This window comes from Manis pentadactyla, chromosome 5 (assembly GCF_030020395.1).
Source record: "Manis pentadactyla isolate mManPen7 chromosome 5, mManPen7.hap1, whole genome shotgun sequence".
Taxonomy (NCBI): domain Eukaryota; kingdom Metazoa; phylum Chordata; class Mammalia; order Pholidota; family Manidae; genus Manis; species Manis pentadactyla.
The window spans coordinates 64,849,316-64,877,033 of record NC_080023.1 but is presented as its reverse complement, the minus strand read 5'-3'; the positions used below and the strand labels follow the sequence as shown (position 1 = coordinate 64,877,033).

General features: G+C 33.5%; 1 protein-coding gene across 4 annotated transcripts in view; it reads right to left on the bottom strand.

The window, feature by feature from the left end:
• BMP2K (BMP2 inducible kinase) overlaps nt 1–27,718 on the bottom strand; it is a 174,984-nt gene that overhangs the window by 66,673 nt on the left and 80,593 nt on the right. For 3 of the 4 annotated variants that reach the window (XM_036906440.2, XM_036906443.2, XM_036906442.2), the window contains exons 3-7: nt 25,669–25,774; nt 19,788–19,930; nt 17,335–17,456; nt 15,220–15,301; nt 11,469–11,601 (exon numbers count right to left, since the gene is read on the bottom strand). In XM_036906440.2, coding sequence (XP_036762335.2) covers nt 11,469–11,601; nt 15,220–15,301; nt 17,335–17,456; nt 19,788–19,930; nt 25,669–25,774 — 586 coding nt within the window. The remainder of the gene's footprint in view (nt 1–11,468; nt 11,602–15,219; nt 15,302–17,334; nt 17,457–19,787; nt 19,931–25,668; nt 25,775–27,718) is intronic. The other variant, XM_036906441.2, reaches the window with a different exon arrangement.

The window sequence follows — 27,718 nt, the reverse complement described above, 5'->3', positions numbered from 1 at the left end:
TGAACAATATCCACCATATCATAGACAAGTTTTCACAAATGTCTAAGGTGCCTAACTGGTTTTCTTTGTTTCGCTGGAGATGGCTGGTAATTACAGGTATGCTTTGGTTATGTAACTATACTCCTATTATGTTAATGTGTGTGCACAATTTAAGTCGTAGCTTAAAACCTATACATGCTGAAGTTACTCTACAAGAAGATATGTCAAAGAAATAATCAATCTTCCCATGTTTTCTGCCACCTGCTACTTCTATAGCTTTTCTTCTTCCTTCCTAATTATAACCCTTAAATAGAATTCGTGCCTAATATCAAATTTACCGAGTATCATAATTTTTCCAAGTGGTAAGGAGACCTCAAGACAAATGCTGAGCATAGAAGCTACAGGGCATAAATATGCAAAGAAATAAAAAGCTAACCATTTCAAACAATAAGGCTTCTCTCTCACTTACCAACTTTACATTTCCCTGTATGGCCCCGGAAGATGACTGGTTAGCCAGAGATGGGTAAGATTTCTCAAGGGAGGAACAACCTAAGACAAGCACAGTCACAGGGGGGTCATCAGGTGAGAAATTGGGGATCAACAGAGGTGAGGCTTAGAACCTCACCCCCCCTGTTCTGAGAGAAATCTTCTGCATACGTGGATGTTTTATTGCCCTTGTCTAGCTTGGATTAACACATAGTCTACAGGCACACACCTGATCATCTACATTTGCTCTCTTACAACAGTAAACTATGTTTTCTACCTTTATCTTGTATCTACCTACCACTTCAGCATTTTATTAAAAATAATAATAATAAAGAGAGAAATGTGTTATCCACATATAAATCAAGTATAAAAATCAAATGAGTATTCATATTTGAACTGTTTATAGTTCATAATGCATGAGCAAAACCAAAAGTTTCTGTTATGACTGCCCTTGTACTGTTCACCATTAACTTATTCACTATGTAAGAATTTGTTCTCCATGTAAGAACTTGTTTGTTATTCCTCAGAAGATTGGAGACTGATGAAAATTAGGCTTGGGGTGGATTAATGATTGTGCATTGAGCATTGACTCCCCTATACAGAATTTTATTGTTGTTAACAACCATTTGATCAATAAATATGAGAGATGCCCTCACCAAAAAAAATATATATATATACACACTTCCAACTGTAAAATAAATAAGTAACCAGGATGTAAAGTACAGCATAAGGAATATAGTCAAAATATTGTAACAACTTGGTATGGTGATAGCTGGTACCTAGAATTATCATGTATATAAATGTTGAATCACTATGTTGTACACCTGAAACTAATGTAATGTAATACTGTGTGTCAACTACCCTTCAATAAAAAATAATTATCTACAAAAAAAAAAAAAAAAAAAAAAACACTTTGGAAAGAAATGTCAAAGGAATTTTCCTGCTTTAAACTTTCCTATTTATTTTTCTTTCCATAAAGACACCTTTGCTCTTCCAGTCTTATAATCATTACACTTACAGTAACTTACCTGAAAAGAGAAACACCACTCTAATTTTGCAAGCTTAAATACTTCAAACATTAACTTGTTCTTTTTATCTGTTAACAACCTATGGAGATTAGTACAGAACTTCCTCAACTTACAATAGGGTTAAGTCCCAATAAACCCATTTTAAATTGAATATATCCTAAGTCTAAAACACATTTAATATACCCAACCTACTGAACATCAGAGCTTAGCCTAGCCTACCTTAAACATGCTCAAAACACTTACATTAATCTACAGTTGGGCAAAATCATCTAATACAAAGCCTATTTTTTATAATGAAGTTCTGAATTTCTCATGTAATTCATTTTTAAGTGTATTGTTTATTATAGTTGATATACAATATTACATTGGTTTCAAGTATACACCACAGTGATTCAACAGTTAGACACATTAAAAGCTTCACCCCAACTAGTGTAGTTACTATCTGTCAACATAGAAAGATATTATATAATAATAGATGTATGCAGGAGAAAGAGGAAAAGATGGCAGTGTGAGTAGTGTGGCAGAAATATCCTCCCAAAACCAAATATATTTTGAAAATACAGAAAATATAACTATTCCTAAAAGAGTGACCAGAAGTAACAGTACACCAGTCAGTCTACATCTGGGAGATGTCAACATCTCACAGAAAAGGGTAAGGTAAAAAGTCGTGACCCAATGGGATCCAAGCACTACCCACACCCCAGCTCACCAGCAAAAGGAAAAGAATCAGAGTGGGGAGGGAGTGGAAGCACAGGACTGCTAAATACCCAGCCCTAGAAATCTACCCTGGCAGCTCAGACCCACACTGCATGATGCTCTGGAGATTAGAAAAGCTGAAAAGCAAAGTCTGAGACTAATACTGAGAAGAGGTTCCCACAAACAGCTGCTTTGGGACAAAAGAAAAGTAGGCAATTCAAAAGTCTTAAAGGGGTGAGGTTCTGGCCTTCGCAGAACAAAGATGGCAGTGTGAGAGATGAGAGAGAGAACTATTGCCAAAACCACATATAATATGAAAATATAGTTAATACAACTAATCCAAAAAGAGCAACAGGAAAGAAGGCTGCATCAGACTGCATACAGCTGGAGAACAGAGCAAACCTCATGAAATAGGATAACGTACGAAAGCCTTGATCTGGCGGGTCCCAAGTCCTTCCCCTACATGCTCACCGACAGGAGGAAGAGAAATGGAGTGGCGAGGCGGTGGAAGCCTAGGACTGCTGAACACCCAGCCCTGGAGATCTGCTTTGGAAGCACAGATCTACATTGCATGGTGCTCTGAAGAATAGTGGGGTTGGAAAGCTAAGACAGGCAGAATAGGTGAGAGACTAAGATTCCAGCCATTTGTGGAGGACAGAGAGCCACATCCAGCTGCTCTGAGACAAAGGAAAGGCAGGCGGTCTGAGAGGCTTCCTAGCAGCAGAGGGCTGCTGAAGGGGCAGGGATTGCATGGAGCTTGCTGCTCAGGAGAAGGGATACATGGACAAGGTTGGGTGCGCTCTGCCCAGCAGGTTGGGAACTTTCAGTAGCTTCAGAAGCTCCACCCCCTGGCTGCCTACTCAGCTCCAAGGCTCCCCACTGTAATACACAGCCTGCTACACCTTCCTCTGGGCCTGCCGGCACAGGCTCACAAACCAGCAGTCCCTACCCTGGCATCTGGCCAGCCAGAGGGACACCCCACCAACAGCACCTACAGACACAAAGCACAGACGCTTATACCACTGGGCTCGGCCCACTTGTTCTGACAGTGGAGACAGGGACAGCAGCAAGGGAGCAGAGAACAGCCTTTCCTTCTCCCAGGCACCAGGGCTGCTCCCCTGAAATCCCTGACATCACTCCAGGGGCTGAGCAACTCCAGACAGTAGAGCTTCTGGGCACTAGAGGGCACCACATACAAATATGAAACATCAAAGTAACCTGGATCAAATCAAAATTTCATCAACACCAGAAAAAGGCCCAAGTGAAACTAAGCTCACCAATTTTCCTGAAAGAGAACTCTAAATAAAAATCATAAATATGCTCATGAACATAAAGAAAAATATTCAAAACTCAGGGATGAATTTAGGAAGGAGATTCAATCATTAAGAAATTCCATTATGTGAAATGAAACATACAATGGAGGGATTTAAAAGCAGAATAGATGTAGTACAAGACACAGTAAATGGAATAGAAATTAGAGAAGAGGAATACAAAGAAGCTGAGGCACAGAGAAAAAAGGATCCCTAGGAATGAAAAGAACATTGAGAGAATTGTGTGACCAATCCTAATGGAACAATATTCACATTATAAGGGTACCAGAAGAAGAAGAGAGAGAAAAAGTGATAGAAAGAGTCTTTGAGGAGGTAATTGCTGAAAAATTCCACAGTCTGGGGAAGAAGATAGTTTCTCAGGCCATGGAGGTGCATAGATCTCCCAAAACAAGGGTCCCAAGGAAGACAACACCAAGACATATAATAAATAATTTGTCAAAGATCAAGGATAAGGAAAGGCTATTAAAAGCACCAGAGAGAGAAAAAAGATCACATACAAAAGGAAAAACCATCAGGCTATCTTCAGACTTCTCGACAAAAACTTTACAGGCCAGAAAGGAGTGGCATGATACATTTAATGCAATGTAACAGAAGGTTATCAAACAAAGAATAATCTACCCATCAAGATTATTATTTACATTTGAAGGAGGGATTGAACAATTTCCAGATAAGCAAAAGCTGAGAGAATTTAACTCCCACAAAACACCTCTACACTGTATTTTGGAGGGACAGCTACAAATGGAAGTGTTCCTATAGCTAAATAGCTGTCACCAGGGAAAATAAAACCACAATAAAGAAAGTAGAACAATTAATTACTAAGCAGATGCAAAATCAAATCAACCACCCCCAAAGTCAATCAAGGGATGGACACAGAGTACAGAATAAGATACTTAATATATAAAGAATGGAGGAGGAAGAAAAAGGAGGGGAACAAAAAGAACATTTAGGTTGTGTTTGTAATAGCATATGAAGTGAGTTAAATTAGACTGCTAGATAATAAGGGAATTACCCTTGAACCTTTGGTAACCACAAATCTAAGGCCTGCAGTGGCAATAAGTATATACCTATCGATTATCACCCTAAATGTAAATGGTCTGAATGCACCAATCAAAAGACACAGAGTCACTGAATGGATAAAAAAACAAGACCGGTCTATATGCTGCCTACAAGAGACTCACTTCAAACCCGAAGACATACACAGACTGAAAGTAAAAGGACAGAAAAAGATATTTCATGCAACTAATAGGGAGAAAAAAGCAGGAGTTGCAGTACGTGTTATCAGACAAAATAGACTTCAAAACAAAGAAAGTAACAAGAGACAAAGAAGGACAATACATAATGATAAATGGGTCAGTCCAACAAGAGGATATAACCATTATAAATATCTATGCACCCAACATAGGATCACCTACACATGTGAAACGAATACTAACAGAATTAAAGGGGGAAATAGAATGCAATGCATTCATTTTAGGAGACTTCAACACACCACTCACTCCAAAGGACAGATCAACCATACAGAAAATAAGTAAGGACACAGAGGCACTGAACAACATATTAGAACAGATGGACCTAACAGACATCTACAGAACACTCCATCCAAAAGCAACAGGATACACATTCATCACAAGTGCACATGGTATATTTTCAAGAATAGATCATATACTAGGCAACAAACAGAGCCTCGGCAAATTCAGAAAGATTGAAATTGTACCAACCAACTTCTCAAACCACAAAGTTATGAAACTAGAAATAAATTACAAAAGGAAAATGAAAAAGTCCACAGACACATGGAGCCTTAGCAACATGTTCCTAAATAACCAATGGATCAATGACCAAATAAAAACAGAGATCAGGCAATATATGGAGACAAATGACAACAATAATTCAACATCGCAAAATCTGTGGGATGCACCAAAGGCTATGATAAGAGAGAAGTATATTGTTGTACAGGCCCACCTTAGGAAAGAAGAACAATCCCATATGAACACTCTAAACTCACAACTAACAAAATTAGAAAAAGCAGAACAAATGAGTCCCAAAGTCAGTAGAAGGAGGGATATAATAAAGATTAGAGAAGAAATAAATAAAATCAAGACGAATAAAACAATAGAAAGAATCAATGAAATCAGGAGCTGGTTCTTAGAGAAAGTAAACGAAATAAATAAAGCTCTAGCCAGCCTTGTAAAGAAAAAAAGAGAATCTACACAAATAAACAGAGTAAGAAATGAGAAAGGAAAATCACTATGGACAACAAAGAAATACAAAGAATTATCAGCGAAGAGAATACTATGAAAAAATTATATGCTAACAAACTGGATAACCTAGAAGAAATGGTCAACTTTCTAGAAACATACAACGTTCCAAGGCTGACCCAGGAAGAAACAGAAAATATGAATAGACCAAATACCAGCAATGAAATTGAATTGGTAATCAAAAAACTACCTAAGAACAAAATTCCTGGACCAGATGGTTTCACTACTGAATTTTATCAAACATTCAGTGAACACCTCATACCCATCCTCCTTAAAGTTTTCCAAAAAGTAGAAGAGGGGGAAAGACTCCCAAACTTATTCTACGAGGCTAGCAACACTCTAAGACCAAAACCAGGCAAAGACACCACAAAAAAAAGAAAATTACAGACCAATATCCCTGATGAACATAGATGCAAAAATACTCAACAAAATATTAGCAAACTGAATTAAAAAATACATCAAAAAGATCATCCAGCATAATCAAGTTGGATTTATGCCAGGGATGCAAGGATTCAAAAATTCATCAATATCATCCATCACATCAACAAAAAAAAAGGACAAAAACCACATGATTATCTCCATAGATGCTGAAAAAGCATTTGACAAAATTCAACATCCATTCATGATAAAAACTCTCAACAAAATGGGTATAGAGGGCAAGTACCTCAAACATAATAAAGGCCATAAATGACAAACCCACACAACATCATACTAACATTGAGAAGCTGAAAGCCTTTCCTTTAAGATCGGGAACAAGACACGGATGCTCACTCTCCCCACTTTTATCCAACATAGTTCTGGAGGTCCTAGCTACAGCAATCAGACAACACAAAGAAATAAAACGCATCCAGATTGGCAAGGAAGTTGAACTGTCCCTGTTTGCAGATGACATGATATTGTACACAAAAAACCCTAAAGAATCCACTCCAAAACTACTAGATCTAATATCTGAATTCAGTAAAGTTGTGGGATACAAAATTAATACACAGAAATCTGTTGCTTTCCTATACACTAACAATGAACTAGCAGAAAGAGAAATCAGGAAAACAATTCCATTCACACTTGCATCAAAAAGAATGACATACCTAGGAATAAACCTAACCAAGGAAGTGAAAGACCTATACTCTGAAAACTACAAGACACTCTTCAGAGAAATTAAAGAGGACACTAATAAATGGAAATTCATCCCATGCTCTTGGGTAGGAAGAATTAATATTGTCAAAATGGCCATCCTGCCTAAAGCAAATCTACAGATTCAATGCAATCCCTATCAAATACCAACAGCATTCTTCAATGAACTAGAGCAAATAGTTCTAAAATTCATATGGAACCATAAAAGACTCCAAATAGCCAAAGGAATCCTGAGTAGGAAGAATAAAGCAGGAGAAATTACACTCCCTGACTTCTAGCTCTATTACAAAGCCACAGAAATCAAGAAATTTTGGTACTGGCACAAGAACAGACCCATAGACAAATGGAACAGACTAGGGCATCCAGATATAAACCCAAGCGTATATAGTCAATTAATATATGATAAAGGAGCCATGGGTATACAATGGGGAAATGACAGCCTCTTCAACAACTGGTGTTGGCAAAACTGGACAGCTACATGTAAGAGAATGAAACTGGATTATTGCCTAACCCCATATACAAAAGTAAACTCAAAATGGATCAAAGACCTGAATGTAAGTCATGAAACCATAAAACTCTTAGAAGATAACATACACAAAAATCTCTTGAATATAAATATGAGCAAATTTTTCCTGAACGCATCTTCTCAGGCAAGGGAAACAAAAGCAAAAATGAACAAATGGGACTACATCAAGCCAAAAAATTTCTGTACAGCATAGGACACCATCAGAACAAAAAGGCATCCTACACTATGGGAGAATATATTTGTAAATGACATATCCAAAAAGGGGTAAACATCCAAAATATATAAAGAACTCACATGCTTCAACACCCAAAAAGCAAATAACCCAATTAACAAATAGGCAGAGGATATGAACAGACAGTTCTCCAAAGAAGAAATTCAGATGGCCAACAGACACATGAAAAGATGCTCCACATCACTAATCATCAGACAAATTCAAATTAAAACCACAATGAGATATCACTTCCCACTAGTTAGGATGGCCAACAACCAAAAGACAAACAACAAATGTTGGCGAGGATGTGGGGAAAGGGGAACATTCCTACACTACTGGTGGGAATGTACAACAGTTCAGCCATTATGGAAAGCAGTATAGAGGTTCCTCAAAAAACTAAAAATAGAATACCATTTGAGCAGCTGAAAATCTGCACACAATTTTTGAGTCCCCCAAAATTGAACGAATAGCCTACTGTTGACCTGAAGCTTTACAAATAACAGTTGAATAACATGTATTTTGTATGTTATATGAATTATATACTGTATTTTATAGCAATAAAGCTACAGAACATATAATATAAATATATAAATATAAAAATAATATAAAGTAAGCTACAGAAAAGAAAATGCTTTTTCAAATTACCATAAATCTACAAAGTTTTCCCAACATATTTATTGAAAAAAAATCTGCATATAAGTGGACCCCATAGTTGAAACCTGTGTTATTCAAGAGTCAACTATAATTGAATCTGCTACTTTTAAGAAGAAAAGTTTACAGGAAAGTATGAAATTAATGTAATGATGAAATTAATAAACTGAGCTTTACAGACAGTAAGAAGGTAATGGGTATTTACCCCTGGCCAAATTAGTGATCATCAAAAAGTATATTCAAATACTTATGTAACCACAAAGATGAGGCACGGCTATTTCAGTTTCAAAAGTCCTACACCATGCAAAAGTAGACGTATGTAGCTTTAGTAAAACTATTAGTACTGAAAAGATTTGTATTTTTAATGTGTTTTCTCACATTAATACATAGGAGCAACTACAGCACATGAATAGACAACTGGCAATAAAACATTTCAATTTTTAAAACTATGACCACACTAGGAAGTTCCTGGTTTTGTGAATGTAGGATGTATTTGAAAGCAATGTAAATCACTGAGTATATATTATAAAAGCTGAGAGAGAGAAACTTAAAATAGCATGGTGGGAAACAGGCAAGGTCACATGTGAAAAATATAAATAAAACTGCAAAGAATCTAAAGGTTTTCTTAAAAAATTACATTGTAGATAAGTATGTTCTGGTTTTAAAATCTCTACTTCTTTAAGCTTTTACTACTTAACACAATTATTTAAAATGGAAATCCATAAAAACTCTTTAATAGGAGATAAAAATACTAAAATTTACTTGAATGCTTTAATTTTATTCACCCTTTTTAAAAATTTCTTCCTACCACTCAGAAATAAGTTGAAAGACATTAATACATGGTCAAATTTGTACTAATAAAGATTAAAAGCCAAAAGTTATACATTTATTGACAAAGAAAGGAAGCATATGATGCACAGTAAAACATCAATAAACTAGACCCCAATTAGATCCTAAGATTACCAGTACTGTTTAAACCTTTCTACTTTCCCATTACACACAAACACAGACTAACATATACATGGAGAAGGAAAAAAAACGAACACAACAAAATAGAATCTTTTTACTGTAAACAAATTAATCACCAATCAGAGTATATACTATCCAGTGTCTCACAACAGTCCAATAAGAATATTCAGAGCTTCTAAGATATTGCAAGATCCTCAATAGAATCCTCAGTTCAATCATGATTAAAACATTACACTTAGCAACAAAAGAATGCCACAGTTAGCAATGATTTACAAGGGCTTCAATAACAGGTTAACTTCAAGCAACCAGTCAGAGCAGCCAAAGTAAATTCCTCAATCTAGTCTTTGAACATTCCAATTAATCAAAGTTCTTTCACACTTTTGATGTCCTAACTTTTGGAAAATGAAGAAGGAAAGCAACTAGATAAAAGAGAGTGGGCTACGGGTCTAATGTTTATTCAAATATACTCTAAAGTTATGTTTGTTCTTTCAAAAAAAATCTCTACCATTCTGCAAAATGGTAGGCTAAAAATTATAGGACTAATGGGAAAAACAAAGTCCAAACAGACCATTGAAAAGCTGTAAAACTTGGTCACCAGAGCACTGATAAAAACATTAACTGGCACCTGGGAAGATACCTTGGACTGACTGCCCAGGCAGGTAGCTTTAATTTGGCTGGAAGCTGTCACAAATACATAAAAGCACATCAAAACAAGGATGGGAAATTAATAGAGATAAAAATGGAACTCTGAGCCAGCAACCAGGGTGCTTTTTCCTTTCCCCTGTAAGTTATACCACCACCTTCCCCACCCTATTAACTCTAGTTCCCCTTGCCCAGAAAAAACATTCCACATGAAGCAATGTGGAACAATTTTGTGTTCAACTGACATAATTCTCCAATTTCCAACATGTATGAGCAAATCCACATTAAAGAAATAAAAAGATTGTGCTTTAAGTAAGTTTGCAGAGCAGGATTAGATATCCTTTTATGCCCCATTTTCTTTAGATCATTTTTCTTCTGGAGTGCTTGCCCTTTTCTTTGTGGTTTAGGTGAGCCTCATAAGAAAAGTTAGCCATTTGTCAAATGTGTGACAAATACTTTTTTCCAAGCATCATTTGACTTTATGCTGCAGTTCATGCATTTTGGGGGACTTTCAATAAGTTTAAATTTGTATGTTAAAAGATTCATCTTTTCTAGTTCCTGAGACTTAATGCCTAGCTTATAGATATCCAGTCCAGTGTCATAAATTCAAGTGTATTTGTTTTATTTTTTTTACCTGTAAGTCTTTAATTTATCTGAAACTTTAGCATAAAGTTTGAGGTAGAGATCCAGCATTTTTCCACAAATGCCTATTAACTTTTCTATTTCTATCTATTTTCCCCCACTGAGTTGCTATCTTCAGCAGACAAAATATCAAATATATTTAGATTGACCCTCTCTTTCACTGCACTGATCTATGTGACCAGAGGCTCTGACAAGGGACGTTTAAAATGCAGAAAACAGAAATGCTAGAAACACCTTAACTAAAATAGTGCTGAGAGATGCTGATTAAATACTGCACCTTCCTAATATATTTTAATACCTGATGGTCTTCCTCCTCCCCAAAATCACCTTTTTCAGAAATTTTACCACATACACATACAAAAATCTAAATTACAGTATACTCTGTAAGGGAAGAAAAAACTCTTAAAGGAGACTAAAGGAAAATAATTATTCTTTTGGAGTCAAGGCCTTAGGACAACCCCTTCTGATACCAAACTTGGGTTTCTTTCTGATAATCATTTTATAATCAGTAAAGAATAAACATTAAAAAGGGTGACCTAATAAGCTATACTCTAAGATTAGCAATATTTTGATCCAAAGGACAGACAGACCTGGATATTTGGATTTCAAAAGTACAAAGACTGCATAACTAAATGTTATGCCAAAGTTTTTCCAGAAATTCCAGTTTCTTTAATTATATAATCTCTATGTTCTACAAAATCTTATCTAGGGCTTCAAAATATCCATGTAGTAATCAGTAATTAGGCTGTTTTTATTCCTATAAAAGTTTTATAAACATCTTTTTTAATGTTTTTCTTTAATATAGTTGCACAAAATTATAATACATGAAATTAAAAGACTGGGTTTAGGTAAAGGGATGTAAACATCAAGCTCTAAATACAGTATCTTATAATTTTTTCATAATTTTTTCCAAGTACTTACTGATTAAGCAATGTATGTTAAGGGAGTAACGAGAATTGTCTGGGATGGTGAAGCTGCCATCACAGATAGCAACCTGACTCTCACCAAAAGGAAGAGTGAAGAAACAAAGTTTATACAGTAAACATCCCAGTGCCTGTAAAACAAAGAAGCATGAATATTATCAGAGATCAATTAATCAAATGACCACACGACCAAAAAAAAAGCCCCAAACCAAAACTAAAATGTTATTTAAAAAAACAAAACCCTTATATTCCTATACTAGATCAATCTTTTCACAAATTAGTGCTTAAACAAATAAGTACACTTAACTTTTATAAGACATTTAACTGTACCTTTTACCTAGTTTTCTATCACATCTGTGGCTAGTTGGTTGAATTAATGCTACCACAGATCTCTAGATTACAAATGATGTAACTAAAATCAGAGTGGCTGCTTCCTTTTAGGAGAAAAATTAGACTTTTCTTTCTTTCACAAGGAAAAATATATTTAGTACATAACTAGCATTTAACTCAAAGTCTCAAACAAGACTCATTCTAGCATCATTTTTTTTTAATTCACTATAAAACATGCTGTAAAATCCTGGGACTCTAAGTATGAGTCAGCCAGCACAGTTACATTTACCAATAATCAATACACTTTTATTGATTATTCATTAAGTACATGTCTTTAGTTCTCTGTTTCTGTGTACAATCCTATAATTTTTGTTCTATATTATACTAATCATATTTGTACCTGGGTGATCTATATTAAAATTCAAAAAGGAAGGGCTCTGTCTGCTTCACTTGCATGGCTTCAGAAACTTCAAAGCACCAATAAATCTACTTGTTGGCAATGAAGACAAAATATCCTAAAACACAAATTTTGTCTGGAAGAGTAGCATAGGAAATTTCTAGCTAAGCTGCTAACAGCTCAAACCCGAAAAGCAGTAATAAATTGTAATTTGCAGTTCAAGAAATCATTATGTTGTCACATGAAGTATAAGTCACCTAACAAGCCTTGAAGAGTATAAGGTGCATTTCTAATTCTAAACAGATTATATAAAATTATCAACAGTCAGTAGACAACTGTATCAACAATACTGAAATTTTTCCTTACTATCTAAAAACTGGCAGATCAGCTTGCCTTTATTGGATTTTTTCCACACATCAACTTAGCAAATGTATTCACAAATCACTAAGTTTTGTAACTACTATGAGGATTACAACATACAGAAACCACCTGTGTAAGTTCAACAATATTAATTTACAAAACATTATTTTCAATATTGTAAGTCTTTTTAATGAAAATTTTTAAAAGCTCTAGAAATTTCAATATATTAGTTCAAAAAAAGTACTGAGTATCATGTAACTAAGAAAACTGTGAAGATTCTGAATAGAAATAACTCATTCAATGTGACTTAAAAAAACTTATGATGCTTTTATATAAGGAAGATATTTTCAGCATTTATGCAGCAAATTGAGCTTAAGGTTTCCAGGTTTCCTTAACAGCACTGGAAAAATACTATTAATGGTGTGATATCTGCATTAAACTAAACCTTTCTACTGCCCAGATGACAGTTGACGAAAAAGAGATTTGCATTTTAGCCAGTTTTACTTTGTCAATCAATCTTTTAATAATGCGTTTTCTGTTAGAATAAATGTTGTGAGAGTTCACAGATACCAATTTTAGACAGCAATGTTAGTACACTTAAACATAAATCTAAAATACTCTCCTTCACATTGTGTGACATAATGAGGTGTCCTAATTTTTTCACACCAAAGGCACAGGATCTTTAACCATTCTTTTCACAGCCTCTCTATCCATTTGATACAATGAAAACTGTTCAAGAAACAGGATGGAACAAATGACCTAATTTTGAAGGCTGAGTATCACTATTATTTCCTCATTAAAGGATAGTATGAAGCATCTCTCACTGAATTTCCTAATGCTTAATAAAATCAGCATCCTAGTTCTCAGGATAAAAATAACCTATAAAGGAAACCTCCAAGCCAAAAAAAAAAAAACTTTTCCCAAAATACAAAGTGCTAAATGAATACTTTAACTTCAGTATCATAACTCTCTAAAAAGGTACTATCTTGATACAAGATCAGAAATACAATTCTTGACCAATATGAACTAAATATTTTTCTGGATATTCCTGAATTCACACCTAAATGTTGTAGCATATTTCTGTTTCACTTGAGCTAAGACAAGCATAAAAAAATGACACCATGGAAATGAAAATTCTATTTCTGTCAAGCCTATATACAAAGATTCTGTTTTCTGATTATTTTTCTTCTTTTCATTTTTATCTTTGGGTATCTATTTGTACCCCACAGCTATAGCAGGTTTTGCATTACAGAATACTACCTACCCCAAATACTAATCCACAAATGGCATAAATTTTAAACTTATCACTGACAATTTATGCTGCCTGGCACATACTAAGTCTGATGAAAAATGAACAAAAAAAAAGATTCCCTACTTCTTGTTAAGAGATGGGTAACAATCATGTGCTTAAAGACCTTTTTTTAAAAATCAATCCTTGATGCCTCCAAAAGAGTAATCAAAGTATGATATCTGTTGTCTTCTCTGCTGTTGAAATACTCTTTCAGGTAATACAGATTTCAACAGCAGTCAAAGAATTCAGCCTGAAAAGACTTCCACAACCACCTCTTCAAACACCTTCACTTTATAAATTAAGATCCAAGTGAACTCAGTTTCTACATTATACTACAAATCATTTAATATAAACTATTTAATAAGTCAAATGTTAATGCTGAGGAAAGCATGAGTTATAGAAGCTAGTGGTCTATAAGCAGTATCAAATTAACTAAATCAAACTTCTTCATGGTTTGACTCAATTATGTATATGGTTAAAAATTTAGTACCACAAGACTTAAAATGATTATTTGGTGAAAAGTATAAATTATGTAGAAAGATTAAAAATATCAAAGATATTCTTTTTTTATTACCTTTCAAGAAAACTTGGTATCCCAACCCCTACAGGAGAAGGGGTTTACTTTAAAAACAAAGTAAACATGACTTTTCTTGTAAACTCTAGAATTACTTTCAAAGGAATCTTTTTCCTCCATCCCTAATATGGTCACTAGTGGTAGATACTGCTAAAATATTTGTTGAATTTAAATGAATTCACATACAGTTTCCTGCTACTTTATTAAATACAGCCAAAACATATTTTACTTATGAATTAAGTTCTAAAGACATACTGACATCCTAACATAAAGTTCAACTAAACAGAAACAGGATCTTTCTCAATAATATAATCCAGATACATATGTTAAATGATAAAGAACCTTAATATATACAAGTTGCTCAGTGTTACATTTATAATTAGAAAAAAGTGTTACTCATGTTAGTTCCCTTTAAAAGATCCTAAACTCCTCCAGAAAATTGTCAGTGTAATTACTTAAGAGCTATGTCCAGCTCTTCCCTACTATCATCAAGCAAAATTCCACTCAATCAAAAAAATGTTAACCTAATAGAAAATCTAAATTCTCAAAAATAGAGTGGTTAAAAAGTTACATTATGTGCCAAGTCCTTTATTTTCTTTTTTATACCTAAGTTTTCCATCTCAGAATTAAGAAGATAAAATGTTCTAATATTTTTCTTCTCCTAAGTAAGAAGCTCTACTGTACACCACTCTTACACTTATTAAGAAATACCTTTTGTGGGGCACGGGGAACATAATCAATTGAACTCAGATTTTTTAAATTTGGTTAGAGAAAATGTCAGCCTTTCTTGGCCTTACCCAGATATCAGCCTTGGTGGTGATGGGTTTCCCTCCATAAAGGTTGATCATTTCAGGGGCTCTGTATGACAGAGTTGTATACCTGGCAGTAAATAAGTGAAATGGAGTGGAGATATAAAAAAAAAAAAAAAAAAAAAAAGACAGATACTACATTGTTTCTACATAAAATACTACAAAAAAACACCTTTAGGTTCAATAACATAATAAAGAAATAATACTGTTTTTAAAAGTTTATTTAAAGTCCATCAAGGATTAAACAATACAAAACATTTATACACATTTTTATTCAACAAGTGTAATAGCATCTCTAGTGATATAAAAGCTTAATTTTAATAGAAAAATCTTAAACACAATGTATTGGAAAGAGTTTTCCTTGAATTTATTTGAAATTATACAATTTGACTATAAAAATGTCCTTATCAAAATATTTTAGTCTATTTATTTAAAAGTAAAAATTCTACCCTCTCAAAAAATGTATATGTTTATTAAAAGAGTTTGTTTTTATGCACTCACATGGTAGTAAATCTCCTCTAGATTGTTTTTGTAATTATTGTTTTAAAAGTAATCTAATAAGCTATTTGGAATTAAAAGATACTGTGAATAAATATTTACCAATATAAAAACCCTAAATCCATTATGAACAGAATATTTTAATAAAGTCGTGCTCAATTTCATGGCAGAAATTATTAGAATATGGAAGGACTTCCTGTATCATGCTATAACTGAAGATTCATTTTGAGTGTTTATAGTTTTATTTACATAAAGTATCTTAAAGCTCAACATTCTATCATCCTACTTTTTCCAAATTACCCTGACTGGTCAAACATTCTGAATGATACTACTACAGAGGGGGAGCCTATGAAATCAGAATATAAGCTGTAGGAGGGCAGGACTTCTGTTCACTGCTGCACCACAGCACCAACAGGGTCCACACTGAATACGCGGGAACTGAGTACATGATCAGACCATTAACTCTGAACCCCTCAGGAGTTTGCGCTCATCACTAATGCAAAATTCTACTGAGCCTTAACAGCAGCCTTAACTCAGACCTCAACAGCAAGAAATGAAACTCCCAAATCAGAGATGCTTGAGCAGAATCCTAAAGCAGCCATTATATATCACAATCCAATAATTTTTCTTAAAATTTTATGTGTGTATATATACATATCCCCAAGAAGTCAGTTCAATAATTTATTATTCTTATGTTCTTCAAGACATTTGTATGTTTACTAAGGAGTCTGTTTTTATGGAATGTAACAAATATCATAGGCTAAGTTTCCTAAATAGAAACACATAGTCTAGAAATCTACAATGTTACACAAATGGGTTAGACTAAGATCAGCTCTACTTGAGCTATTTCAAATATATACTGCAGCTCAATTGATGGCTGCTAGACAGCCTTAAACAACTGAGAATCTGTGAGAAACTGAAGAAAGGCAACTTAGAAAAGGCAACTATACAGAAATTCCTATTCTGACTAATCTTTAGACATTCTGTATAATTTTATTAAGGAAATCTAAGATTTACAAAAAAAAAAAAGTTCTACTTTCTACACAGACCAGAAAACAGAGAGTCAGGGAAAGGTCTTTTCAGGTACTCTAGCAACCAGGGAAAGTACAAGATTAAGATAACATAAAGCAGATATGACTTGTATTTCTACAGAGAGCTTTCCAATACACTATTACAAAATAACATGTTTTCCACACAGTTTTCAATGCATTAAGAAGTCAATCTTCTTAATATTAAATATTAAATAAAAGTTTAAACATTTTCATAATTTAGCTTTTCCTAAGCATGAATCCTCAGTATTAAAAGCAAAGATGTTTAACTAAATTCAAAAATCACTTAAAACTCCTTTTAAAGATTCCACTAGTAACTGTAGTTTATTTAACATATTTCTTGATAAATGTGTTTACAATATAAATGAAAAACTTGTATCTATGGTAAAATGTATTTCCCATCGAGCTAGATCAGACCAAAACTAATCAATGTCTATGGTATAGAAATATTTTTAAGAAACCTATAAACAGAACACCTAAAGTATGTTATTAGCAGAGCTGGTCACAGACTCAACTAAAATCCCCATGATGTAAAGTACAATAAAGAGACACTTACTTTTTAATTTCTTCTTCTACTACGTTAACTCCATCTTTTTGAGGATTAAGAAACTTATTAGTGGCACTGCCAAAGTCACATAGTACATAGTTTCCACCATCATTTAACAAAATATTTTCCACCTTCAGAAAAGAGAATAAGTAATTAGTAGTATTTTCAAAGTGAAAATTATCTTTTACAACCACGTTTTACACAATAAACATTGAAAGGTTTGTGCTATAAAGAATGAGAGACAATAAGTACCTCAAATCATGAGAAAGGACAAATTAATCAGACCGAAAATATAATTTACTATGTCTACGGCTTCTCTTACTAAGAACAGAGAAGTGCTTCTCCCATTCCAGGATGATTTTTACAAGGGCCAAAAATGCTAAATCCTCTCTAAAACCACTTTTATGAAAGAGAAAAACTAATAGCAGTCAGTGTCTATACTATAACTCCACTTTTCTCCTTTCCTGACAATTTAGCTTATCTATAAAGAAGTAACAAAAAACCATTGAAATTCTACCTCTGATTGACTCCTAATTCCAAAATACTATACCAAAAGACACAGATTTGACTTTGTGCCTTAACTTGGACATCAGAGTTGTAGTAATTTAAATAAACAAATTGTGTGCACAATTTCTAGAACAGGAGAGTATGTGAGTTCACACCCCAACTCTGCTACTTACTAGCATATGCACACTGTACAATTTGCTTAACCACTCTTGGGCTTTAGTTTCCTTACCTATCAAATGGGGAAGATAATAATACCTATTATAAGAGATTGCTGTAAAATTAAATGAATTGAAACATGTAAAGAGCTTAGAGCTTAGAACAGTGTCTGGAGTAAGGAAGGCATTCAATAAATGATACTATTATTACATTTTTTCACAATATTTTATATTTCTAAGATAAAGTCTTCGATGAGTAATTCAACTGTTCTCCACTGTACCAAAATACTCACATGACAGTTTCTTTATAATTTTTCTTTATTTCATTTGGTCTACTTTTAAAAAGATTTGTACACAATAAAAATTTGTATAAGTATATACTTAAAACAAGCATAGGTTTGCATAAATTTATACAGGCAAAAAGAACTAAGCACATGAAATATGGCCTATATAAAACCATGCAGTTCAATGTCTTTTCTGGTTTTAAATCAAGACTCAACTGAGAACATCAACTTTATATGGAAAAAGTTAATGAGCTATCAGCACAAAAAAGTCATATCAAATTATTAGGGAAACTGTAAAAATTGCATATTTAAAAGAACTGAAATGATCTATAATGGTTATCCAAATTGAGGAACAGAGGTCTGTAAGTCATGTATTTCAATCTTGCCTTAACTTGTATACTTTTACCATAGATTTCCCTAGATGATACTTTCATGTTTAACAACCTATATTCTAAATGACATCTTCTATTCTCTTGTATCCTAAGAGCATTTTATTATCACCATTCATAAATTTTGTATAATTGGCCAGAACTGGCTTTCATTCATTCATTAAATATTTAGAGACCTGGCCAAGGCACCATTCTAAATGCTTGAACTCATCATTTCAAGAGAGAAAAATCCCTGCCTACATTAAACTTATATTCTAGTGGAAGACAAAAGAAAATAAACAGGCAAAGTAAATAGTAAACTGGAAGGAGACAAGTGATATTTAAAGAGCAGGTTAAGAGTAGAAATGCTAGGTTTCAATTACAAATAAGGTGGTGACTCACTGAGAAAGTGAATCTAACCAGATTCAAATGGGGGAAAGGTTAGCTGTGGGATAACTGGGCAGAAAAGCATTTGAGGAAGAGGAATTTTTGTAATCTTTTGTCTATGTGTGTGTGAGCATCAAAGAGGACAGCTGTGGTTCTAAATGATATAAGTAATGATATCTAGAGCAAAATGATACCCAAAATACTAATTTCCCTTTGGAGACTTTTTCCAACATACAAGCGGGTACCATGTACAAGAGGTCATAGCCCAGAAAAAGGTTAAGATAAAGTGACCTTAAAGACAATCACTGCAGAGTTACAGTAAATTATAGAAAACAATAGTACATTATAAATAAATGAGTAAAGAAACCCATTTACAGTCACCTCCAGTATCTCTGGAAAACATCCAGTGCAGATCATAGGAAATAGAAGAACTGCTGAACTGGGAAAGGATAGTGTGGATAGACAGTGCGACAGTCAGTTTTGTTTGAATGAAACCTTTTAAAGAAGCCTGATGTGTAAACAGGAGAGTGGGGAGTACAGGCTGTACCACCTGTACAGCCATATCAGAAACCCTCAGGATCATGGGAAGCATAATTCCAATTCTATAGTCAGTCTTTACACAACCTCAGGAAATATAGCAGGAGATAGTGAGACCAGTCTCAGTGCTGGTCATAAGAGCTGGCTTAGATGAACACAGTCCAAGAACACTTTACCTACAAAGTTAAAAATGTTTTAATCTATAAGTAGTCTAAGATTTGTACCTTCAGATCACGGTGAATTATTGGAGTCTTACACTGATGCAACCTCGCAACAGCTTCACAGGTATCACAGAATATCTGTAACACTTCTGGCTCCGTAAAACCTGTCTGCAGCTTCTTATTCATCTGATTCACTACCTGCCCAGCTAATCAAAAAAGAAATTTTGAGAAGACATATTTTTAATAAATGAAGATTACCACAAACAAACAAATTAAGATGTCAGGTGATGGAGAATTGGCTTTTTCCTAATTCTCATGTAAGGATGCTTATTATACCATATTACATTCATTTAATGACATATAATTTTTCAGATTTTACATCTCTGAAATGAGAACATCTTAAGATAGGTATGTTCTGCTAATGGTATTGGCCAATTTTTTATATTTTAACATCTCTGAAATCAGGATATCCCTTATAATAATGGCATCATGGATTTGAAGAAACAGTTATTCAAAACTGTGCTAGTTACTGGGTAAACAGTGGTGAACAAAAATAAAGTTTCTATTACATGGAATTTATAGTCTAAAGGCAGAGATAAACATTAAACAATCATACAAATATATATCATAATTATATACAATAAGGACTATATAAGAAACCTAAATTTAAATCGGTTAAGAAGGATAGGGAGGAGAGGTGTCAGATAAGGCCTGTCTATGGAAGTGACATTTATGTTGAGGCTATAGGATAATTAGGAATTAACTGGGCAGACAGTTGGGGGAAAAGCATGCTAGCAATAGTGAATAGCATGTTCAAAGTCCTCCAGTTTGGGAAAGAACTTAAATGATATTGAATAACTCATGAAAGCCAATGTGGATATGGTACAAGAAGCAGAAAAAAAGAAATAAGACTGACGAGGAAGACAGCTATCAATGACATTTTAGATTTTATCTTGAGAACCAAGGGAACCTCCTGATCTTCTAATTTAAAATTATAAGATCTCGTTGATTGGGAGGTAGGGAATCACAAGACTGGAAATGCAGATATAATATGGTTTAAGATTAATGCTCTAATCCAGGTAAAGATAATGGGCAGACTAACTTAATGAAAATCAAATACCCACACTAACAAGCCCTCAGAGGAATATCATATATTACAATATACTACAATAATTGACAGTCTAATAGTCATTATATTTTAAGAATGCAAGAAAATATGTGATTCATTCAGAAAGTATTTTAATAAAAATCAAGTTGGGGAATTTAAAAAGGTAAGCTTATGTTAACTTGAAACTTTCCTTTAACAAGGTTAGAGAAGTGAATGTTTGCTACTTTGTAATCTGTAAGAAGGTGCATATACATTTGCTATTATGTTACTGTCTAAACAGCCTTCTCAAGTGTATTTTGAAATAGTTGGGGGTTTTTTCTTACAATTTTAAAGCAGAAAAAACATTAAATTTTACCTATGCCTAATGTTCAGAAAACTCGGGTCTATTTAGTTCTAATTTGTTCAGGGTACCTCATAAAATAGAGGAACCTGACTAGGCAGCAATTTCTTCCATCCTCTTATTTGTCAGACACCCTGACTCACTTCAACCAAAAATTAAAAAGGATGAGAAGTATTTTACTTGTGTTCATACACATCTTGAAATATCACTTCACAGCTAAAGAAATCATAACCTTGAATTCACTCTACCTCTTCCAACCAATTTTATAATGAGAATAAATTTTAAACGTTAAGTCTCTTTCTTCCAGTCAGAGATCTTTAGAAGCTAGAAACCTGAATCACAAAATCCAAGCCCCCAGAAAAAGATAGAAACTGTATTTGAGCTACATTTCAAATGTAAAACAAGTACAACTTTATTATTCAAACTCAGTCTTTTGAAAATTGAAATAAGGTTATTCTTATGAAAGATTAAAAAATCAGATTCAGAAATCAAACAATGTAGATGAAGATCTTGTAAAACAAAATGGATGTAACTCTCAAATATTTCCATATTTTCAAACAGGTAATATCTCCAAAACAAAAGTTCTCACACTGCCTAATTTCACCACTAAAATTTAAAAAGTCAACATTGCTCTCATCTCTTATCCAACAACCTTTTTATCTCTGATATTACACTTACTATACTATTCAATTTAAAAACCATAAAATGTAACATATTGTTACATTTAAATGTGGATATGACTTGGTTTTCTTTTTGTAAGGTAATTAATTTTTATCTACAGTAGACTGCACCATTGGCCCCAAATCTTCAACCCTTGTTTCATCTAGGCCCTTTGCCATGTAACTGCAGTTCCTCCCAATAAATGAGGCAGAGAATATCCTGCTCTTTTATTTGGGCTCAGCACATGATTTGCTTTGGCCAACAGAATAGGCAGAAGTGGCAGTGTGCCAGTCCCAAGCCAAAAGCATAAGAGGCTTTACATCTTCCACTTGCCCTCTGTACTTCTCCACCTCCATGAGAAAAATGTCCCCAAGATAGCTTGCTGGTGCCAGGAAGAGGATGAGAAACATCAGAAACACCTTTCCCATTGATCCCAGCAAACCTCCTGGCATGTGAGCATTAGCCCAGCCAAAATAAGCAGTGTCACCCACCACGCTCTGTCCTGAACAGCTGAAACCCACTGACACACACTAGAAATAATAAATGACCATTGTTTTAGGCTATTGACTTTTGGAATGTTTTGTTATTAAGCAAAAGCTAACATATATTATCCATAAAAATTTCTGTAGAATATCTAGAAATAAAAGTTCTTTTCGTAAAATAATAGAAATATTTTCAAAATACCAACTCTGGCTTCTGAAAGTCTGGTACCTAAAGCACATAATCTCTCTTGAACCTATACATCAGAACATTAGTAAATTAAGTAGTGCCAAACATGAACTTACAGAGATCTAACATTTGGCAAAAGATGACTATAAACATTTGATAACTGAAACCATGATGGGGCATATCAGCTATATAACATTATACTTTCTATCAAGTTTTATTCCCACATAATCAAAATCAATGCACATGAACTATATTTCTAATATTGATTCCCTTACAAAAGTGCCTTCATTCTTAAAAAATTTTATGTAATACAATTAGCTTTTATAGAGGAAGTAAGGGTATTCGCCTATTTCCTACCCCTCCAAAATCACTCTTTCCCCATGGGTGAAAAGGGAACTTATCTAAATTGATTCATCTGAGTAAAGGAACTGAGCATGCTCCATTCAGATCATCTGGATTCCTTCTCTTAAGGTATAGTAACCCACTCAGAGTGTACATTCTGATCTGTAGGATGTATAGTAAGTTTAGCTGGTGAAACACTTGAGGAATAATCTACATAAAAGAGAAGGCATAATAACAAATAGAAAACAATTCAGAACAAAAAACATGAAGAAAAATACTTTTAAAACCGTAATTAATAACTATAGACAACAAAAGAGCTGCACCTAAATCAAGAGAAAGAAAATCAGAGGTTCAACCAATCTAGGAAGACTAGCATTCTAAAAATGAAAAGTCCAGAAAGGGAGAACAAAGAAAACAAAAGAGAAAAAAACTGAGTGCCCAGCAAAAAGGATATCAAAAATGACCCATAACCATGTCACATATATCCTGAAATCTTAAAACTCTGGGCATAAAGGAAAGATTCTAAATGTCCATGGAAGAAAGAGGTCACATTAAAAAATTGAGGAATCAAAATACATCAGATTCTCAATAGTAACACAAGGGAAAAAATGGACTGCTGTCTTCAAAATCCTAGATCAAAATTATTTCTAACATACACTTAACTCTTTAGCTAGCCAAATTAACAATCAAATACTTGGATATAAAATTAAAATATTCATTATAAGCAAGGTTCCTCTCACCAACTCATTATCAGAAAGTTACTGAAAAATGTACTCTACCAAAGGAGTTAGTAAAAGTGAGGAGGGGGCACAAGTAGCAAGGAGCCTAAGATAGGAAGAAGGCGAAGGGAATTCCCAGATGACAGCTAAACGTTGTTCAAAATTAAGCAGACCTGAAGTCTCTCCAGAGGATGTTTCTAAGGGAAGAAAAAGTGAAATTGACACAAACATTTAAATGGTGGAACACACTGCATAAAGATTTACACTTCTATTGGGAAAGGTGGGACTAAACTACTAAGATATTATGAAGGAAACTAGACAAATGAAAAATGAGGCAATTATTAACTCCAGGAAAATTTTTTAAAAGTTCAAGAAAAAAATTCAACTACAAACTATTACATGTCACAGTTAAATGGCAAACAAAATAATTTAAACACTGATTATTAATTTAGTCTAAAAACTGAGAATATACTACACTATATTTATCTTTCCTTGATGAGTTCACTATCTAAAAAATAAAATCTGAAACAGCACTAGCAAACTTTCTTTCAAGAGCTTCCACATGCCCAGAATCACATACTTGCCCTGATTTTCTAAGTTACTGCTTTCATTTTCTAAGGATCCCACTAGGACTACAGACTCACCTCTATACAATGCAATGTAGAAATGTGAAAGTAAACATGAAGTAAATTTCAAGGATTTAAAAGTGAACACCTCTCAAGAAAGGGCTAAGGCAAGAGGACACTGATTTAGCCACAGTTTAAAAGAACTATTTAACTTTTTAAAACATATACATGAATTAGTTTGATAAAAATTTCAGGTGAAATGAAGTTTGTTGATTCATACCAGATAAAAACCTTTTTTAGATTTTTTAAAAAGCATAGCTTTTTAAAATTTCTCAGGACATAGCTCAGGTCACAATTCTACTTTAAAATGTATCCAATAAAAACTGAAGTTCATTTGGTTCCCCTTTTAAAATGTCTGCCGATTGATAATGAATTAAACTCATTCAGGGTTATGATTATGCCCAATTCAATTATCTTAAAAAGTTATAGATAGCCAAGGGCTATTAGTCAATTCTAAATCCAGCTAAGAATTAGCACCATAAATGCTAGAATTCAGGAAAGTGGAATAGAGAAAATCGGTTCCTTCTCCTTCACACTACAGTAGAAAGGATGAAAAAGAAATAAAGCAAAACCATCAGGAAAACATCCATTTTTTTATGTTATATATGGAAATAAGGTACAAATATATCACAGTAGATACTATAATAGTGATTCATTTCATTTTCCTCAGTCTTTCCCTTCTTGTAAGACTACAGTAAATAACACATTTTCTCCATCAACAACACCACCTTCCTCTTCCTCCAATCTTCAGAAAATGACAAGAGTTCCTAGTATCCTAACTAACAAAATAGCTGTCTTAAGAGAATCTGAACATAAAATGGGCCCAAATCACCAGATATACTATGATTAAAAAAAACACACACACAAAAAAAAAGGTTGCAGGAAATGGATTAATTGTCCCCTTCACATATACTAAAGTAAAAAAAATTTCAGAGATTTTTAAAATTACTATTATTAAGGCATACTATGCAAGTATATTTCTTTCAGAATAACATATTAAGTCCAAATAAAATGTGGTTACCTATCTTCTGATATTTACAAAAGAACCCCAAAAGACCCCATAAGTTCATAAATATCCCTGAAAATTATTACATTTAATGCATTGAAAGATAACATGGTAGAATACTAGAAAAAAATATTAAAATACTAATATTGACAAATTATGCTTTTCTTGGTTAGATTATAAAAGAAATATATAGGAAGCATGAGGTGTTTAACTGCTCTTTAACTGCTTAGATATCCTGTTTTAAACCAATTTTTCTAACTATTCATTTACATGCTTGAAACATCATTGGAGCAACTATCACTAGATAGTAAATATTTTTTAACAATTTTCCTTAATAGACAGATGATTGAAGCTGAGATTGCAATAAGTACCTAGAATTAGGTGACAGTTGCCCAGGGAGAAACCAAGACACCTGGTAACACATTTTACATGTTTTTTCTTTTACATATAAAACAAAAGCAGAAAACTACTTACCTCGACAATATTCCATTAAAATAAGCACTTCCCATACATTATCACTAATTGAGTTAACAGCACAGTCCAAATAACCCACGATATTTTTATGACCAGAGAGCTCTTTCTGCAAAAAAGCAAAGTTTTAAAAATTGGAAAACATACACTTTAAAGCTCTATCATGAGCAATAGTTGGAAGTCTACAATAATATCTTCAAAGAATTTCAAAAAGTAATAATTAGCCATAGCATGGAATCTGACACAATTCAAAAAGGTTTCTACAGTTTTAATGTAGTTTATTCACCCGTGAGGGTCATTTTCTAACGGGCAGATATACTGAATACTTATCTTTAAATTCAATCAGGAAAAAAGAGATGGTTCACTCAAAGTATCAGTCTCCAGTAGCGAACATGCAAGAGAGTCCTTTGGGACTCATGAATAAAATATCAGAAGTTTTACTTATATTTATCTAAAAATAAAAAAATTAAGCTCTACTATTCAAGAACCAACATTTATACTCTCATTTTTGTTTTGCCTGCAACATATTGCAATTTATGCCATTCCCAATTTATTCTGTACCTAGTTAAGTGGATTTATGAATGTATGCCTTTTAGCTAAATAACCTAAAAAATGAACAAATGGCTAAAAAAGATTCCCATAAAAAAACACATTAAAGATAATACCAATAAGTGCAAGGAAATAAGAAGAAAATGGCAAACCTGACACTTTTGTTCCTAGTAAAAGATAATCATCAACATACAATGAGGTTAAAAAAATAATTATCTAATTAGGTTTGTATGGAAATTTAAAAAGTTATTAACAACACTGTTTTAAATGAATGTACATCCCTTATCATTAATAATAAACCTAGTTTTAACTGTGTAATGTAATTTGAGATATTGACTAATTGCAGCCAATCATGTGAATATTTCATAAATAAATATGTACGGGGATGGTAATCATGAAAAGTTGGAAGACTAATGTTCTAAAGAGCTAATCTCCCTAAAATATTTTGTTCAAAAGCAAAGGAATTGAATGTTGCTGCTATTGATGATGACCATATTATATGTCTCAAATTATGCAAATTCTATTGAAAGGAAGAATTATGGCACAGTTAAGTACCATATCTGGGCTCAAGATAGTTGGAGAACTTAGACTAAGATCCCCCATTATCTTGGGGCAAATCTTTTCACATTTTTGGCTAATAGTCTTTCCTTTAAAAATGCAAGTCTTAACTCACCTGTACTCTTGCTAAGCAGTAGGGGCAACAAAAGCAGAATTAAAGTAACTCAGATTGTATAAATATGTGCCTATTTTCAAACAAAAAGGATCAAAATATGTGTGTTGATAAATATGTTGATATAAAATAAGAAATCTCCCTCTTAGCAACTGGGTAAGTAGAATTGACAACAAGTGTTTAAAAGGATGTGGAAAAACTGGAACCCTCATATACTATTGGTGTGAACAGAAAATGGTTCATAAAATGGTCCAGCTGCTAAAATGGTAAACATAAAATGGTTCACAAAATGAGCACTAAATATTTAGTGGTTCCTCAAGAAGTTAAACATAGAATTACCATATAGCCTAGCAATTTCACTCTTAGATGTATACTCAAAAGAACCAAAAACAGGTACTCAAACAAAATATAAACACACATATTCATAACAGCACTATTCACAACAGCCCAAAAACAGAAACAGCCCAAACATGTATCAATGGTTTAAAAAGACAGTCCATCGTGGGTGGAGGGGGACTTGATAATAAGGGTGAATGTAGTAACCACAATGATGCTCATAAGATTGTATATCAATGATACCTTAATAAAAAAAAAAAACAGTCCATCAACAGATGAAAAAACAAATTGTGATAATATGTGTTTGTGCATGTGTGTGTGTATACACAATGCAATATTATTCAGTCATAAGAAGGAATGAAGTACTGATGCATGCTACAATGGGGATGAACCACTAAAACACAGTAAATGAAAGCAGCCAGACAAAAGGATATTACATGACTCCATGTATATGAACTATTCAGAACAGGCAAATCCAATGTAGATGAGTGGCTGCCA